The sequence below is a fragment of the Thunnus thynnus genome, chromosome 18 (assembly GCF_963924715.1).
Source record: "Thunnus thynnus chromosome 18, fThuThy2.1, whole genome shotgun sequence".
Classification (NCBI taxonomy): domain Eukaryota; kingdom Metazoa; phylum Chordata; class Actinopteri; order Scombriformes; family Scombridae; genus Thunnus; species Thunnus thynnus.
This window is the reverse complement of record NC_089534.1, coordinates 7,613,517-7,631,465: the sequence shown is the minus strand read 5'-3', so window position 1 is coordinate 7,631,465 and position 17,949 is coordinate 7,613,517. Positions and strand designations below refer to the sequence as shown.

The 17,949-nt window shown below is 37.9% G+C and overlaps 1 protein-coding gene and 1 long non-coding RNA gene across 8 annotated transcripts in view; both read left to right on the top strand.

The window, feature by feature from the left end:
• senp6a (SUMO specific peptidase 6a) overlaps positions 1 to 16,575 on the top strand; it is a 30,984-nt gene extending 14,409 nt beyond the window's left edge. For 5 of the 7 annotated variants that reach the window (XM_067571744.1, XM_067571739.1, XM_067571741.1 and 2 more), the window contains 17 exons: positions 982 to 1,076; positions 3,002 to 3,395; positions 3,485 to 3,723; positions 6,348 to 6,491; positions 7,087 to 7,120; positions 7,554 to 7,742; positions 8,722 to 8,915; positions 9,901 to 10,112; positions 10,935 to 11,051; positions 11,153 to 11,275; positions 11,862 to 11,954; positions 12,239 to 12,579; positions 13,759 to 13,847; positions 13,975 to 14,063; positions 14,219 to 14,287; positions 15,058 to 15,208; positions 16,162 to 16,575. In XM_067571744.1, coding sequence (XP_067427845.1) covers positions 982 to 1,076; positions 3,002 to 3,395; positions 3,485 to 3,723; positions 6,348 to 6,491; positions 7,087 to 7,120; positions 7,554 to 7,742; positions 8,722 to 8,915; positions 9,901 to 10,112; positions 10,935 to 11,051; positions 11,153 to 11,275; positions 11,862 to 11,954; positions 12,239 to 12,579; positions 13,759 to 13,847; positions 13,975 to 14,063; positions 14,219 to 14,287; positions 15,058 to 15,208; positions 16,162 to 16,398 — 2,810 coding nt within the window. In that variant the 3' untranslated portion in view covers positions 16,399 to 16,575. The remainder of the gene's footprint in view (positions 1 to 981; positions 1,077 to 3,001; positions 3,396 to 3,484; positions 3,724 to 6,347; positions 6,492 to 7,086; positions 7,121 to 7,553; positions 7,743 to 8,721; positions 8,916 to 9,900; positions 10,113 to 10,934; positions 11,052 to 11,152; positions 11,276 to 11,861; positions 11,955 to 12,238; positions 12,580 to 13,758; positions 13,848 to 13,974; positions 14,064 to 14,218; positions 14,288 to 15,057; positions 15,209 to 16,161) is intronic. The other 2 variants (XM_067571742.1, XM_067571740.1) reach the window with 1 other exon arrangement.
• On the top strand, positions 10,119 to 10,811 carry LOC137168894 (uncharacterized). Its single transcript, XR_010924358.1, has 2 exons — positions 10,119 to 10,391; positions 10,627 to 10,811. It is a non-coding gene; the product is annotated as an uncharacterized lncRNA (long non-coding RNA).
• Positions 16,576 to 17,949: the final 1,374 nt, after the last annotated feature.

The following is a 17,949-nucleotide window of genomic DNA, read 5'->3' as shown; positions in this document are numbered from 1 at the left end:
CTTCTTAAACTATCCAGTAAATCCAGCATCGCTCACACTCACAGTATTTCCAAAAGTAGTAAAACAAAATCATCTGTATCTCAGTAACTACTTTTTATTTTAGGGGTTTTGCTGTTGACTCGCTTATTTAAATGGAGGAAAGTTTGGCTCGTGTCCCATCTTGTCAGTTCCAGTGTATGCCTGAACGGTGTTCTGGTGCACATCCAGATTCAAATGCAAAATGAAAATATCTTAAAATCGATTAAAGTAACATTTAAGGGATTTTGTATGAATGTGCTGCCTCAGTGCTTTCTTTGAGAACTGCAACAGGAAAACTGATAATTAACTAATCATTAAGGTTAACATTTGATCACTTACATTTGAATTGAACACTTTTGGACATTTTTTGGATAAAATAAGACATTTGTTAATGTAACTATGCAGTCAAGGAAATTGAGATGGAAATGTTTCAGTTTTCTGATGGTTTTTAAGACCAAACAATTAATTGATTTAATTGAAAATATAACCTGCAGATTAATCGTTAGTTGCAGTCTAGTTTCCTGTAATTTCCCAGAGGAGCTTGACTATATTCTTCAAAGAAGGATCGAGGATGTATTGAATAAATTGATCACAGTATGAATACATGAGGATACAAAGACCACATCATCTCACCACAGTTACATTTATACTTACTGACAAGTTAAATGTGAGATAGTGTTTAAACTTAAAAAGAATTTAGAATTAAAGTTTAAATAATATAATAAATAAGAATAAAGAATATAATGAGAAAGGTTGAAATGGTACAGACAGTTGAATTTATAGCAGCGTTCATGAACATGGATTGTGCAAAAGATATATAGATATACAGATAGATAGATATAATTGGCTGATATGCTACAATACAGAATAGCAAGAGTAGAAATTTCTATGTAATATTGATAAATTTCAAAAAAAGTGGTTTTGTCTTGATTATTGATTATTTTCATTGATTTCACCTTTCAGAAGAGGAGAACCTGAACATCAAACGCCGCATCCAGCAGAAAAGGAAACCCTTGGAGGGCTGCTGTAGTTTTCCCTCACAAGTCAAAGCAGCAGAGGTAAGAAAAGATCTGCTTACACAACACCAGCACAGAGCTTAAAACTTCATTACCCACAAATCCCATTGCACATGTTAGCCCTGAATGTCGTCTCCTCAGTCAGTCTGAGGAGACTTTTGATAAATTTGCATTAAGTCACAATGCAAAGTATCTATTTCCATCCATGCATATGAGATATTATGGGTGTGGTGCAGCCTCTCAGTGCTTGTCACCAGGCTGCTGCTGCTGCTGCTGCTGCTGTTGTCCATCATCATCTCATCACTTTGTCCTCACATCCTCTCCAGCACACCTCCGACACTGCAGCTGGAGCCACACAGCCGCTGTAGATCTGAGCTTTAATCCAGAGCCTCTAGTGTTGTCTGGGACAGAATGTGCTCTGATCAGCCAGTGACCTTTAGAAACACAGTGACAGTGTGAGTGAAAAGCATTATTACAGATATTGAGGGTTTTTTTTGCTGTTTTTTTTTTTTTCTTCTACCACAGTGAACTGAATGTAAGGGAAACATTCACCTGCTGTTTCTGAAATGAACACATCTCAGCATCAGCGGCAACCTAATTTTGTAGATAAATGTCTCCTAGAGCAAATGTTTTCAAACTGTGTCCAATCTAAACACACAGACATGAAACACATATTTTCAGATTTATTGTGACTCACTCTTCCAGGGGGATATCATTATCTCTGTTGTGCATCACGAATAAACATCCACAAATCTGCAGGAAATCATAGGAAAAAGACTGCAGAACTTACCTGAGAATCATCACGTTGTTAAGTTTTCTTCAGTATCAAAGTAATCCAGTGATCGTTGTCTGTACATCCACGGCTACACTGCATACAGGAGCTGCTAATAGCTAATTCAGCAGACTTTTAATGCAATTTTATCAAAATGTAAACAAACACAGGCTAAAAATAACTGGGCTCAAGTTGTAGCTCACAGGCAATACTTAACATCCTGTTTACATCCCCCAAAGTATTATGGGAAGTGTAGTTCCAAAACAGGGCAAGGAAGCAAGGGACCACAATGGAAATAAGCCGTAGGACTTTATTATGTCATCCTGACTTTGACTGACAATGAATGTGGCAGAGCCGGTGTTTTTAAAATGAAATTGTCAAATAAAATCGCTCAATCAATCAGCATCATTATCTCTCAAATCAAAGTAAGAAAAATAACAGGGGAGTCGAAATCCATTAATAACTTTTTTTCATTCATATTTTTATGACATTACTAGAGCTTATACTTATATTCCTGTAACACAGACACTCTCCTCTTTTTCTTGTGTCAGTTAAATCAGTTTGAAATGGTTCATCATATCCTTCAACTTTTTTATGAACTGACAAAATAAAAACATTTATCACCTCTGAGAGCTGGTTTGCTGTATTGATCTGCTTTTTGCTTTACTCTCATATAATCATATATATAAAAACCAGACTGATATTTGATGGTTTTATGTAGATTGAGTGACTAGATGTAAAAAAGCTCTTTTAGTGACAAACCACCGGGGAATTATCACCAACTATACTGAGCTTTTTTAGCCTCTTTTAAGTGCAGTTTTGGTTTTACGGCACATTTACTGTTTTGGTTCAGTCACATTCTTATCTACCTCATTTCCAGCAGCAGCGCAAGTTTTGGTTTTATGGCACATTTACTGTTTTGGTTCAGTTACAGCGTTCTTATCTACCTCATATCCAGCAGCAGCACCAAACAGCAGACAGTTAGAGACTAGCTGGCGAAGAAAATGGAATATGTAGCAGCTAAAGAGCCAGATATTTTTCTCAGGAGTTGGAAAAAGAAATAAAATGTAAAGTTTATTCACCAGGTGGACACTAATATGACTCTGAAACTTGTTATGGGGTTCTTCTGTCCCCAAGAGGCTGGAGAAAAAAAAAATCCTTTAAAGCAATTTTAATAAGTGTTTTTCTTTGGCAGCCTCTCCGGCCGAACGTCTACCAGGCGGTGTGCATTAAGTGCAACAAGCTGAGCGAGGACAGAAGCAAGTGTCAGAACTGTGGCAGCGGCCCGGGGCTGCTGCCCTGTCAGCAGGCCACGCTGTCATCCCCGACCCCCCGACCCCCCATCCGATCACAGCCCTCCCCCGGACCAAACAGCCTGCCGCAGAACTTCTACAAACCGGCCACGACCATGAGGGCACCTCGTGGAGAGACTCTGCCCATACGGATCACAAGCACCAAAGGAACCCTGCTGCCTCTGAACAACGGCAGGTCTCCTCTGTTAGCCGGGACATCGAGCTGCTGCGGATCCAGGAACACGCCCAAAGGGAAGAGAGCGACGGCGGCCCAGCAGCACGAGCTCAACGACCCCAGTGAGTATCAAGTACTGATCAGAAAGGAGAGTTCATAAACTCACAGACACCTCATTAAAATATTGTGTTTTCTGATGTTTCCTCCGCAGTCGTCCTGTCCAGCGACGATGAGGACGAGGCCGACAACGCCAGCACAGGAAGTGTCAACAGACTAGACAGCGTTTCCCCGCGGCCCGCCGACTCCGCGCACTCCTCGCCGGCGCCCTCCGGAGGCAGAGTGGAGGCGGCGGTGAAAAGCACCGGAGAGCAAGAGGAGCTGAACACAGAATTCTTTGAAGACGTCAACATGAAGATCACGATACCACGGAGAGCACGGATGAAAGATCAGGTGGGACTCTCTAACCACTCCTGCATGTAGCCGACAGTAGTTATTAAAACGTCAAAGAGAGAAAGACACGGTTTGTGTTTGCATCAAACAAAAGATGCTTTTTTATATATATATTTTCTTATTTACACATGGCTAATTATCTTCACAATGTGGTTCAACTTTGCAATGAGTCTAACATAGAGGGAGCCTGCAGGAAACAATATTTTACTTCCTTACTCATGGTGATGTAGCAAAGACAGATGTAGGGATGGAACTAAGGATTAATCTGTTGATTATTTTCTTGATTAACTGAAAAATTGTACAGGCTATAAAATGATTTATAATTTACCTGAGTTTAAGATGGCATCTTCAAATTCCTTCTTTTTTCTGACAGAAACCCAGAACCCAACAGTATTATAGTATTATTATCCTACATGACAAATAAAAAGCTGCAACTCCTCACATTTATGGATCTGAAACCAAACAATATTTTGCTTTTTTGCTTGAAAAGTGACTGAAACAATCTAATTATCAAAATAGTTGCCAGTAATTTTTCTGCTGATATACCAATCAATTAATCGTAGCAGCCCTAGAGACATTTTAGGTGTTCAGTTTCTTTCCACTTCTGCACGTCTCTTTCTAACATTAATTCACACATCACACAGTCTCACAGAACAGTGCATCAAACAAAGCCATCACGTTTTAATCTGTTACTGCTCTAGTTTTCATAACCAAAACCCCATGAAAGACAGATTTAAGGTATGGTATTCACCTGAGTTTCTAACATGTCCAATTAACATTGTAGTCTGAATCTGTGAGGTGAGAATTGCAACAAACTGATAAGTAAGACTGTAAAATCCCAATATCTGTTTTTCTGAAGCAGATATTCCCTCTCAAGTTTACATTTTATCCCCACTTTATATACAATGTACAATTTACAACAGTTTGCAATTATATATAACCTTAATTTACAGCTGGAGAAAACCTTTAGATTTTTATTAGGTACACCTCGATAAAACTAATACAGTCAACAGCCCTTCAATAGATCCGACTTCATTAAGCTTATTATAGAGGTGTTGATTTATTTTATGGTCATTTTGGAGGCTTTAAGTTGTGCTGCTGCTGAACTGTATTGGGTTATACTAACTTATATGAATTGGGTGGACTGTGTAGAAAAACAAACCTTAACACCACAGGTTTTATCTTGGTGAACCTAATAATAAACTGAACAATAAAACTACCGTCATGGGTAAAAAGCAGTGATAAAAGAAGCCAAGATAAACACAAATAACAGAAAAAAAAGTCATGAACATTGTTGTAATAAGAGTAGAAACTCTGTTAGCTGTACATGTTTTGCAACAATGCTCTTGACTAAGATGAATCATGCCCTTAATTTTAGAAGGTCTCGTGAAATAGATTATGGTGTACAGACTGTTGTCTGGGTCGACTTTGGCACTGATACTGATAGTGTGTGTGTGTGTGTGTGTGTGTGTGTGTTTGTCCGTGTGTGTGTGTGTGTGTGTTTGTCCGTGTGTGCAGCACCTGCTGGCCAAGTTCACTCTGGGAATGTCAACCAAAACACACAAACACACACAAAGAAACACTTAATTGCAACTGCAACTAACAAAACCACTATTTTCATTATCAATTAGTCTGTTGATTATTTCTCAATTAATAGATTAGTTGTTTGGTCTATAAAATGTCAGAGAATGGTGAAAAATGTCCATCACTGTTTCCCAAAGTGGTGTCCTCAAATGTCCCGACCATAATTGACCAGCCCATAACTCAAAGATATTAAGTTTAATATAATAGAAGACTAAATAAACAAGAAAATATTCACATTGAAGGAGCTGAAAGAAGGGTATATGGGCATATTTTTTCTTAAAAAGATGATTATTCAATTATAAAAGTAGCTGATAATAAGTTTTCTGTTGGTCGACTAATTGTTGCAGCTCTGCAGTCCAAACTGTAAATATTTGGACTTTTTTTTTGATCTTCAGGCTCTGTGCTTCCTTTCATATCTCCAGACCATGTCCACACTAAGTCGGCTAAATCCCTAAACGCATCTTTTTCTCTCTGTTTCGGCCCTCCGTCCAGACTAAAATGACATTAATTGTAGCTATGTACCACTTTTATCTTTCACTGAAATTGTTATAATGTGCTCGCAATAGACAAAAATGTCAGGGAGCTGCCGCGGAAACAGAAACAGTGCACAGTTTCCTCTTGGCTGATTTTCTGTGGCTGACTTGCTCATCTGTCTCATCTGTGTTTTTGCTAGAAAACAGCATTTTAAAATTCAGCCAGCTCCATGTAGACGTAGTCTAAGTGGTAACTCTGAATCAACTCAGAGCTACGTGTGAACTCTCTACTTATGAAGTCCTGAACTTTGGGCACTCTGTGTTAAAAGAGCTGTATCTCCCACACAGTTCTTTCTATATTGATGTAAACCTACTCAAATTAAATTTGGAGACTTGGCACTTTAATGTTGTATCCATTATTTTATTTCAAATTGAATGTGCTGAAGTTCAGAGCCTGAAGAACAAAACGTGTCCCCGTCCAAAACCTTCCTGCCTGGACTGAAGCACCTTTTCAACATCACCAGTGTATTCTTCTCCCTCACACGTTTGCTTTTTCTTTTTCTGCAGTTTGGAAATCAACCCGCAGTTGAGCAGTTTTCACCCAGAACAAAGAAGCCCAAAATCACGTCCAATAAGTGTGACAGCATCATACTGGAGTGTCGGAGCGTAAGAGTAGGAACTCTCCGTAGGATGGTGACGAAGCCCGTCGTCGTAAGTAATTTTAGCGCCTGTCTGCTAAACTCTGCAGCCTTTGTCTCATCACTTTAAGCTGCATGTACTGATAACACATGATTCCTGTCAAATTTTAGAAAAGGAACTGGATCATTTTAAAATGTTGAATGTGTTTAGTTTTGCACAAAGAGTGTAGAAAAGTATGAAAATGCTCAGGGCTCAGTTCAGGGCCAAAGGTTTTTAGAAATGATGAGGTCATGTGACTGAATTCCATAAACACCAGCTTGAACCCCCAAGAAGCTTTGAACTAGATGCCAAAAGGAGGATCTTTTTTTACTATTTATACTTTCTTGCCATTTAATTGTTCACTAATATTTTTGATAAACGGTGTTTCAAAGAATTTTCCACACTGCCAACTTTTCCGTTTTTGTTTTATTTAGATTTATTGATTTAGTTTAATGTTGAGTCTAAAAAATATGAGAATATTAAGTTGCTGTTAATTGAACTCAACACTTCCTTCAGTTGTCTCACAATCAAAACCTTGCAGGAAAATTAAGGATTTTTTATATGATCACTTTAAAAAGATAAATGAAATGAAAATGATTAATTACTCTTTTGTTTTTGTGTTTTTCAGTTTTCCATCGACAAAATCCAGCTTGAAACTGAAGGTATGAAACATATTCATTAAAACTCTGTGTGAAGAGCTGTTGGATCAGACGTTAGTGTCGTATGACTGACGGTTGTTTCAGTGCAGTTTTGTAATCATTCATTCATTCATTCATTCATTCAGTCTCATCATTTTAAGCATAATTGATTCATGTGAAGACATAGAAATTACAGCAAGCGTGACATTTTGGGTTCTTTTGGTCACTCATTTGTCATTACTAGAAAATAAAATCACAAATCTGGTGTTACATATTATTCACAAATATGTTGGACTTCAGTGAGCAGGAAAACTTCTTCTGAATGACTGCATTCCTATGCATAAAACTTAATTTTCAAGTTCTGCTCTTCATCTTTTTGTGATGTAATTTGTAGTTTGTTTTTTTTTTCATACTTTTTATAAGAGTGACAGAATCAAACTTGTGTGTTACTCATCAGATCCGGAGCGCGGCAGCATAGAGAAGGTTTGTCTCCAGGCGTCGGAGCTGATCAGCTGTGAGTGGTGCAGTGTCCGGAAGCTGCCGGTCTTGTTCTTCCAGACGGCTCCGGAGGAGTGTGTCCGCCTGCGCACACAACTCAATATGTCCAACGAGAAGGGAGGCCAGTGGTACAACTGCACCGGGGACCGTGAGTAATACACAAATGCACATCCGATCTGTAAATATACCTGCAAATATAATGTTTTTCTTAAATAACTAATATATAATAATATGGGATTAAAAAGCCAAACTTAGATCAATCAGTGCAACAGTGAGACACGATCACAGTTCGATTTAAATATAGATTCAAGATACTGCAATTAAAAATGACTGAAGCATCTAAATTTTTGATTTTAATACTTGTTCTTACTGTATGACTACATTTACAGTAGCACAAAATAAAAGGGCGCTCCACCGATTTAGCATTGTACTCCTATAATATTGTTGGACTCACGATGAACAATTAACAGACAAAAAAGGATCAAAATCAATGCAGCAGAACCAGAGATATCATCATTTTTTTATTCCAAACAATCTTCTTCCTTCTCAAAACTTGGCACCTACGTTACCCACAATGCAACTCAACCACTTACAGTTCAGTCTGAGATTCGAGCGTGCTATGCTAGTAGTAGCTAACGTAGCCTGGAGCGTTAGCCTCCGGCAGAGATGAGGAGCTCACTTCTTTCTAACTCCACACCTCCAGATTTACTAACTTTTTATATACCTTTGCAATTTATATAATCAAAAATGACTGATTGTGTATTAAGACTTAAGAACATTTCAAATAAAATATTAAATTCAGTGTTTCTGTCATCATTCATTATCTCATTATCAGTCTTAATGATTGTTAACGGCCTCATTGCACTGCTGTATATTTGTTAAACAACTGTACTCAGATTACACTCAAGCTGCTGATCTCTAATGTTGCACTGACCAAAAATTAATAAAAGAAAAGGGAGGATCATTGTATAAATGCTATGAAAAGGTTGCTGACATGTAATATAAGAAACAAATTATTTTCAGATAAGACACCTGCTTTGTTCATTTTTAAATAAATTATTTTCTAAATGCACAGAATATATAAACACAGAAAAACTGAAAACACTCTGCTTTGTGCCTTCGCCCAGAGTCGGACGAGAAGTACATTGTTCTGATCTTCGAGAACGGCCTGGCGATGAAGGAGCAGATGATCCTGGAGGACATCCTGCGAGAGATCGGCAGGACCAACAACCTCATCAACTTCCCCGCCAAGCTGCCCTTCGAAGAGGCCAACATCCGACTGGTCAACTATAACAAGGCGTCGAAGCAGAAGGAGGAGAAGGTGAGTGTACCGCAATGGAGACCTGATGGTCCTGAGTCGCTGGTTCCGATCAGGAGAGCTGCGACTAGAAATTATTTTCATTATCTATTAATCGAACAATTTCTTTTTTCCTTAAAATTTCAGAAGGTAGTGAAAAATATTCATCATTTCCCACATCTTCAAATAGTTTTATCTGACCAGCGCTCCAAAACCCCAATAATATAATACACAACAGAGAAAAACCGCAAATCTATTTGAAAGCTGAAATCAGATAATGTTTATCAATGTTTTGGCTGTAATTAATTTTATGTTTATTGACTACTTGATTAATAAACCAATCATTTCAACTCTATTGATCAGCAACTGTTACTGGTCTGTACAGATTTTTTTTCTGAATTAGCAACATATTTGCTAAAAAATGGCGCTAAAGATTTCAACCATTTTCTGTTGTTTTACAATTATTATTTTTTTAAAAAATGCAAGTCAACTGTAAAACAAAAGTTGTGACTATTAAAATAACTTTGTTAAAATTATAATTGAGGTGCAGAAAGTGTGAAAAGCCAGAATCTCATCAGTCGCTGCTAGCCCAGAAGTGATCAAATTTAACTACTATATAAGTTGTAGAGAAAGAAAACCCCATACACTCCATAGTTACAAGAAAGATTGTAACTATGGTGCATACATATGGCATATGGTGCTACAACCCCAGTTACAAGGAATATTGTAACTACAGAGATTTAGACTTGGTTTTTATTTGACTTTGATTCAAAAACAGACTTCTAATTGTGATAGTTATTACATGGAAAAATTGTGATTGGCAAAATTGGCCATCAATTTTTGGTGGGAAAAATTGCACAATTTAAAAAAAAAAAAAAAAAAAAAAAAATTGCAATTTTGTAAATATTGTGAAGATATTGGTTCTATTTGTCTCAATTCCAGGAGTATTTTGATTAAATTCATTGTTTTTATTTTCTTGGACCTCACAAACACCTGTTCCTATCTGCAGGCGAAGCCAGTACAAACCCCTCCCAAAATGTCCCAAGTTTCCCCGGTTACCAAGGTCACCCCGGTCAGCAAGGTCACTCAGGTCACGCAGGTTACGACAGTGATGCCCGTACGCACACGGATGGCCACTCGCCAGCAGACCAGCACCTACTTTGAAGATGAAGACGAGGACATGACCGACCTCCAGCCCACCTTCTCCGGACCAATTGTCAAGTGAGTGACTGTTTACGAGACGGGCGGCGTAACGTTGAACAGAAGAAGCGCAAATGTGAAATGTCACAGCAGCTTTTCGGAAACGTCTCGAAACTTGAAACGTCGTCAATTAATAAATGTTCTCACTGTAAAACAATTTTCTTCAATATCCAAAAATGTTCTAACTAATCTGTCAGTTGATTATCAGCATGTGGTGTCATAAAATAGTGGTTCCAAACCACCGAGCTGTGGACCAGTACTGGACCACGGGAGTATTTGATACCAGGCCGTGAGGAAAAAGTATGAATCAACAACAAAGCTTAATAATAAAGATATATTGTTACAGGCTGTTTTCATATTTTTATACATGAAGAAGGTCATCAGTCCATCATCACCTACTTGTAGTTATTGACCTGTTGTGTTTCTATTAACTAGCTGCCATAATTAAAATAAAAAACATTTTTAGAGTTTCTTCAGAGGAGGTAGAGTAGATAAAAGGTATAAATCTTTTTTTTTTTTTTTACCTCTATTTCAGTCATGATACAACATCCTGTCATCAGCCCACCACCTGTTGACTGGACCACAACAATGTCAGTATAAAAAAAAAAAACCTTTGTGATGACAGAAAGGCTAGGAAACCCTGCCAGGAGAAGAACTCCCATACAGACTCATAACAACAAAGAAATGTTTTCCAGTGAGATGCATTATCTGTAAAAGCTGTGTTTTTCAGTGGTATGGTTGTGGAGCTGAGCTTCAGTGTTCAGCTAATTGCTGACGGGACATGTCTGATGTTGCTGTCAGTCCCAGATAACACTTGTTTGTCATGTTTTTTTTTTCTTCCAGATTAATGGTGTATCCCCCTCCTCCAGCCAAAGGTGGCATATTAGTCACTAATGAAGACCTCCACTGCCTTAATGATGGAGAATTCCTAAACGACGTTATCATAGACTTTTATTTAAAGTAAGTTTTTTGGTTCATTTGTAGCTGATTTCAGACATTAAAACACTCTTTTTCTCTGTCAGTGTAATTTATAGACGTGTCACTTTGTCTTTCCATGTTAGATATTTAGTTTTAGAGAAATTGAAAAAAGAAGATGCACAAAGGATTCATGTGTTCAGCTCCTTCTTCTACAAGAGACTGAACCAGAGGGAGCGGAGGAACGTTCCCGACACGACAAACCTGCCGTGAGTATCCAGAAGTACAAAACAGAGAAATGTCAGAGATTTAGCTCCGTACAACTCATACAAGGAGCCTTATATCCTAGTGTTTATTGTAACACTTTACATACCATTTCCCAAAACACAAACACATTTTCTAACATTTTCCAAAAAAACATCTATGATGACCATCAAATGATCCACACTCTCCGATACATCTGGTGTCTATGTAGCTGCTTATTCATCATCTTTGGTGTAATAAAGAAGCGAATCAGGTTTTTCCAGGAGAATTCCCTCCAGGTCTGTGAATCAGTGGATGTGTGGTGTTTCTTCCAATCGTTATCTGAAAAGTTCTACATACTTTGCTTATCATTAATATTCAATCCTTGATAAAATGCTGAAATTAGTCTTGTGTTACTTTTCCTTATATGGGTTGATAATCATTTGGATCACACCTATTCATGTGTCCCCTAATCTGGAAACTTCCCAGCTCTCCTTCTTTTTCCAACACATACTAAGCTGTAACAGAAGATGCTTTAATATCAAATTATATTGAGACATCTTCACTTTCACTTCTTAATTTGTTGCTTTTACTGTTTGTTTGTTTTTCCAGAATCCAGAAAAGGAAGCACAACAGGGTAAAGACGTGGACTCGGCACGTTGATCTGTTTCAGAAGGACTTCATTTTTGTTCCCATCAATGAATCGTGAGTCTTGAGTTTGACAACTACTTTGAAATTTTACAGGAAAGGTTTAACTGAATTGGCGTATTATTAAGCAGATCTAATTAGCCAATCAATATAAGAATGTGACCAACATATTGAACACACACGTTGTCACAATAAGAAAATATTCTACATAAAGTCTTTGAAAACCATTTTGAGTCAGACACAGGCTGCAGGTGGTGCTTGAATATAATTAGCTCTTAAATTATGTCCTCATCTATTTTAAAAAACGGGACATAATTTATTTTTAACTCTTGTGTTGTCAGAGCTCACTGGTACTTGGCAGTCATCTGCTTCCCAGGCCTCGAGGGTGCGGTGTACGAGCAGAACCCGCTGTACCATGGCCCGTTTCCAGCCCCGACCCCGGCCGCAGATCCTCCATCGGAGGAGGACATCCCGGATCACTGCCGGCCTCTGTCCCCAGAAAGAGACGGGCTGGACAACTCCTCGGATCACTCGTCCCCCGGCGTCCCCGAAGCATCCGCGGAGGGTCAGACCGAAGGCGACCCCAAGGAGAACTCTGCCGTCACAGACAGGGGACAAGAGGCTTCCAGTACTCCTGCGGCATCGGGCAACGGCCAGGCCGACCCCGAGCAACAGTTCACAAGTGAGTCATCATCTGACATTTAACAGGTCAGATGTTCAGAGCTCGATATTAAACCACAAAACTTGTGTAACAGAGTAAACAAAGCGCCAAACGCTGATATCGAATGTTTGGCGACATTTACGATCTTATTTACTTGTTCTTTAATTTAAAGTTCCTATTTTAAATCTAAATTTTGCTCAGTAACTTTATAAAGGCAAAGAAAGCAGGAGCTCTTGACAGATTTGCAGCATTTTTTGCGTACCTTCTTCAGTGCCGTTGCTGAAAAAGTCAGCTCATGAAATAAAACTTAGGCTCTATAAATGTCATCTCTGAAGTGCTTTCTGTGCAAGTTACTTTATCCAGACATCTTGAGTAGTAAAGCACATCTCCACTTGAGATTCGACTGTGAAAGATACACAACAGATGTCGTGTTCAGCTGCTTTGGCTTCCATTGTTCAATAAAAAAATAAAAATAGAGGAGGAGAGAGTTTGTTTGTATTTGTCAAAGTGAGATATATCAGATGATAACCTTTTCCTTTTTGCTGTTACACAAAAACACTTAGATTGGCTGCAGTAACATTCATGGTTTTACATGTTTCAGGCCATTAAATCATGAACAGTATGCTTAACATTCCTACTATAATTATTATACATTTTGATTATGTAATTTTATAAGTCAAAGTTGAGTTTTTATCATGTAGTTTTGGATTTACAAGTGGTAATTGTCCTGTAAAAGGTTCTGCCAGATTTTTTAGTTATTGCAGCTTTAAGCACAAACTAGTAAATATGGATGTAGTGAGAGGAATTATCTTTCAATGTTAACTTAAGAAAATTTAAAAAGAAACACAATGTTCACTGCCATAGATTACTTCGGTCAAACTGTCTATGAGCTTCCAAAACAGTCGTTTCTTTATGCTTTAACATAAAGATGCATCATGACAGTAAAAAAATTAATTAAAACACAGATTAAATTAGAAAATCCTGCTTTATTTCTCTGTAATAGAACAGACATCACTAAATTAGAGAGAAATCCATGTTTCAAGTGTTTCTCACAATCTGAATCAATTAAAATGTCTGGAAAATATTACGTTTATTTATGGGTGATATAAACTATGGTGAAGTTTGATCAGCCAAGGACACATTCAAAGCTTTTTTTTTTTATCAAACAAATAAATAATGCTTTTGTTTGTTTTTTTTTAGGCGGTTTGCACCGAATCAGTGTTTGTTACAGTTCAAGAAATGGAGAGGACGACACCTACACCTTCTCTGATGACCAAAGCTCCTGTCAGGTACTCTACTCCAACTCATTTCTTTTATTTTCTGCATGTTTGTCTCATTTTTTCTGTTCTCATCTGTCCGTTAATGAGTTGAAAGTGAAGTTAACTTTGGTGAACGTGTTGTTGTCTGTGTGTCCAGGATGAGTGCAGTGAGGACGGGACTCTGGCTGAAGACGCTCTCAGCGCCGACGCCTCTGGTTTGGCCTCGAAACAGAACCTCTGCAAACAGTGAGTGGATGCACTTCTGCCTTTTCACCTACGGGAGGCGTTGCTGCTCTGCTGAAACACACACAGCAGACCGGTCATGTGAAAGTGATGATTTGTTGCAGTGGTGGACGGTTAACTGATGGTTAACTCCTTTTTTGTTTTTTTTTCTCCCTCAGGCCTTGTATTCTCATCATGGACTCCCTGCGTGGTCCGGCCAGATCGACTGTGGTGAAAACTCTCAGAGAGTGAGTGCCTGAGGAGCAGACAGACATTTCAAATTAAATCTTTCTTTTATTTTAGATTGTTCCCAGATTTTATAGAGGAATTGTATAAATTTGCGTCACTAGCATAACAATAATGTAACTCTGACAACAGATTAAGATGATGAAGGATCTCATCAAGTTGTGATCCTTAAAGATAACTTCCATACATGTTTTAAGGCAAAATACTCTGCTTGGAATCAAAGCTGCAACTAATGATTATTTCCCATTATTGTTTAAGCTGTCAATTATTTTTTCGATAAATCGATTAGTTGTTTGCAAATGTCTTCTTTTGTCCCGACCAACAGTCCAAAGATATTTAGTTTACTGTCATAGAGGACTAAAGAAATCACACAAGAGAATTTGGGCTTTTTTTCTTAGAAGAAAATACTCGTTTTATAGTTCCTATTGTTGTGGTTTGTTGTTTTATTACAATTTTGGTTTCTATTTAAGGTTACGACTCAGTGAGTCCATGAGCAACATAGATGGAGCAACACCATCACTACAATGTTATAAAATACTATGAAAAGAACAGCAGAGAGTTTTAAAAAGCCTTGTCTTGGAAAACATCTAATGTCCTTTATATACCTGGATGATTTTGAAATTTAGTATTTAGATAATTAAATTACATTTTGAGTCTCAGAGGGGAGTTTAACATAGTTTTAACAACTTTGCTCTCATTGGTCACTCTTGGGTATTTTGAAGAGGAAAACCATCACCGCTGGTGACTGAGACCGGGTGTGTGTTTGTTTTAGGTACCTGGAGGTGGAGTGGGAGGTGCGTAAAGGGACTCAGCGGAGTTTCGGGAAGGACGTTATGAAGGGCTCCAGCCCACGTGTGCCTCAGCAGGATAACTTCAGTGACTGTGGAGTTTACATCCTGCAGTATGTGGAGAGCTTTTTCGAGGTGAGAGGAGAAACTTAAAATCAACATCTGTCTGCTCTAAACATCACATTTACTTTTCCTCTGATTTTATTGGCTTGTTTTATTGGCTTTCTCTTCTCTATTGTTTGTACTGTAGTGGTTTCTTGTTTTCCAGTAAAGTTAAGAAAAACTTAACTGAACGAATGCTTCAGTAATCAAGGTCCATATTATTTACATTTAAATTGTCTTTAAACAAATTGAAGGACTAAAATTGGCAACTGTTACAATTCATTTTTGTGGAAATGGTGCTTTTTTTTAATTGTTTCATCTGTACAGTATGTGCATATGGAAGCCCAGATTGGCCAATATAAAACAGAAAATTAAGACATGATGAAATAATCATATGCATTGAAGAAGTAAAACAAATTGTAAAATAACTGAATAAATTAACGTATATAAATATATAATACAATAAATATATAGTTTCATTTTTTTAAAAATGCTCCGTAATTTCCTAAAACAGCTGGTCACTGTAGTTTTTAGCTAACTAACAGGAGGAAATAGTGCATTTGTTGGGAACTAACAGCAGGACTGTGTGTGTGTGTGTGTGTGTGTGTGTTTGTGTGTGTGTGTGGCGGACTGAGTTAAAATAAACAGTGTGTGTTTGTGTTTGTGGCGGATTGAGTCAGAATAAATAGTGTGTGTTCATGTTAATGAAGGAGCATGTCACCCAGCACCGCAGTGTGGCTCAATGACATTTTTTTTTAACAGTTTTTGGACAACAATGGAAGACATATCACACAATACTTGTTAGTAGATCAATTCATTGTTGGTTTTGGTGTTTTCATGGGATTTGTTGAAAATAAGAAAAATATAGGATATCACCAGGTTTATTTAATATTGGCCTTTTTTGACTTCCATACCATCCTGGTGGAATTTCAAATAGAGCAGGTGTGCTCATAAAATAATCATTTTTCATTTGTCTTTCCATTTAGAATCCGATTCCCAGTTTTCATCTACCGGTGAACCTGTCGGAGTGGTTTCCTCAGCAGCGGATGAAGACGAAGCGCGAGGAGATCAAGGAGCTGATCCTGAAGATCCAAGCGCAACAAGAACTGGACAAGAAGGAGTCCGACCAGGTCGAGGCTCCGCCGGGCTCTTCCGAAGAGCCGGAGATCGAAGAGACTTCTGGGTCGACAGGCGGGCTGCCAAACCTACCCATCAGCCCCTGAAACAAACTCCACCCTCCTCCTCCTCCTCCTCATCCTCACCCCGTCACTCCCAGGCCCATCGGGGGGGCCGAACCTTATCATACGCTGCTGGTTTCACTTCAACAGTCCTTAACTCCTCCCTTCATTAACCACACACAACAAACAAATTTGTAATGAATAAAACACGAACTGTAAATACGCTGGAGTTTTTCTGCTGTCTTTGTAATTTTCCCTTTTATGACTCATTCATGAAGTGGCCCATTTAAGTTATGTTTTCATAGATGTTCTTCTCTCCAGGAGGATCTGTGCAGAAGATACTTTTCTGCTCTTGCATCAGTATTTTTTATGCTTTCAAGTTGTGTAGAAGATGACAAAAATAATAATAATAATAAGCTTTCAAGTTGTGTAGAAGAAGACAAAAATAATAATAATAATAATAAAAAATACATAGAGAAAGTTGCTGTTATTTGTAAGTAAACAATCCACCCATCTGGAGAAAAGAAACTGTTTTCAGGAAGTTCCAGTTCATGAGTCACATACGTAGTTCACTGCTTGTTGTGCCTCTTTGATGTGGAGTGGATCAATTCTCAGCATTAAAAGCAACCTTAGATGCAAGAGCACTTCCTTTGCCTTAGCCTTTTATTTGTGCCGCGTGCTATCGGAGAGTTATGAATAGAACTAAGATTGTTTTTCTATGTGTATATATATATATTGTGTGTGTGTGTGTGTGAGTTTATGTGTTGCTACGCAGGTCTGAAAAAGTCTTGAATGCACTTTATTATTTTCAAGTGACAAAGACGGTCCGAGGCAAGTTTATTTACAGAGCAGTTTATAGACTGAGGTAGTTTCAAAGCGCTTTATATACACTTCAACTTGAAAAGGAATTTAAAGACAGAAGAATCAAGGTGAAAATTAGAGATTGTCAGAAATGAATGGACAGTATAAAAGAGAAGACTTCATTTTAGGGCCACAGCTAACAATTCTTTTTTTCATTACTGATTAATCTGATGATTATTTTCTCGATTAGTGGATTAATCATGTTTATGTCTATAAAAGAAAAGTTATAATTTTCCAAAGTCAGAGGTCTTGTTTTGTCTGACAGACCAAAAGCCAAGAATATTCAGTTTATTATCATGCATGACAAAAAAAAAAGGATCAAATCACCACATTTGAGAAGCTGGAACCAGCAGATATTTGGCATTTTTGCTTTAAAAATGACTAAAATGATAATTTGATTATCAAAATACACTCACCAGCCACTTCATTAGGAACACCTGCGCAATCTAATGCAATCCAGTACGACAGCTCTGCCATATATTCTACATTTGTGAAGCTTATACATTTTCAGTCTGTTTACATTGTCAGAAAGGTGATAATTCTACTTTGTTTATCATTGAGGTCGTAGTGGGTGGCAGTGCATTATATTGAATGGTGTTCCTAATATTTTGTCCACTGCATTAACATACAAAACTGAAAATGTATAAGCTTCATAAATGTAGAATTTATGGCAGAGCTGTTGGATTGGATTGCATTAGATTGTACAGGTGTACCTAATAAAGTGACCGGTGAGTG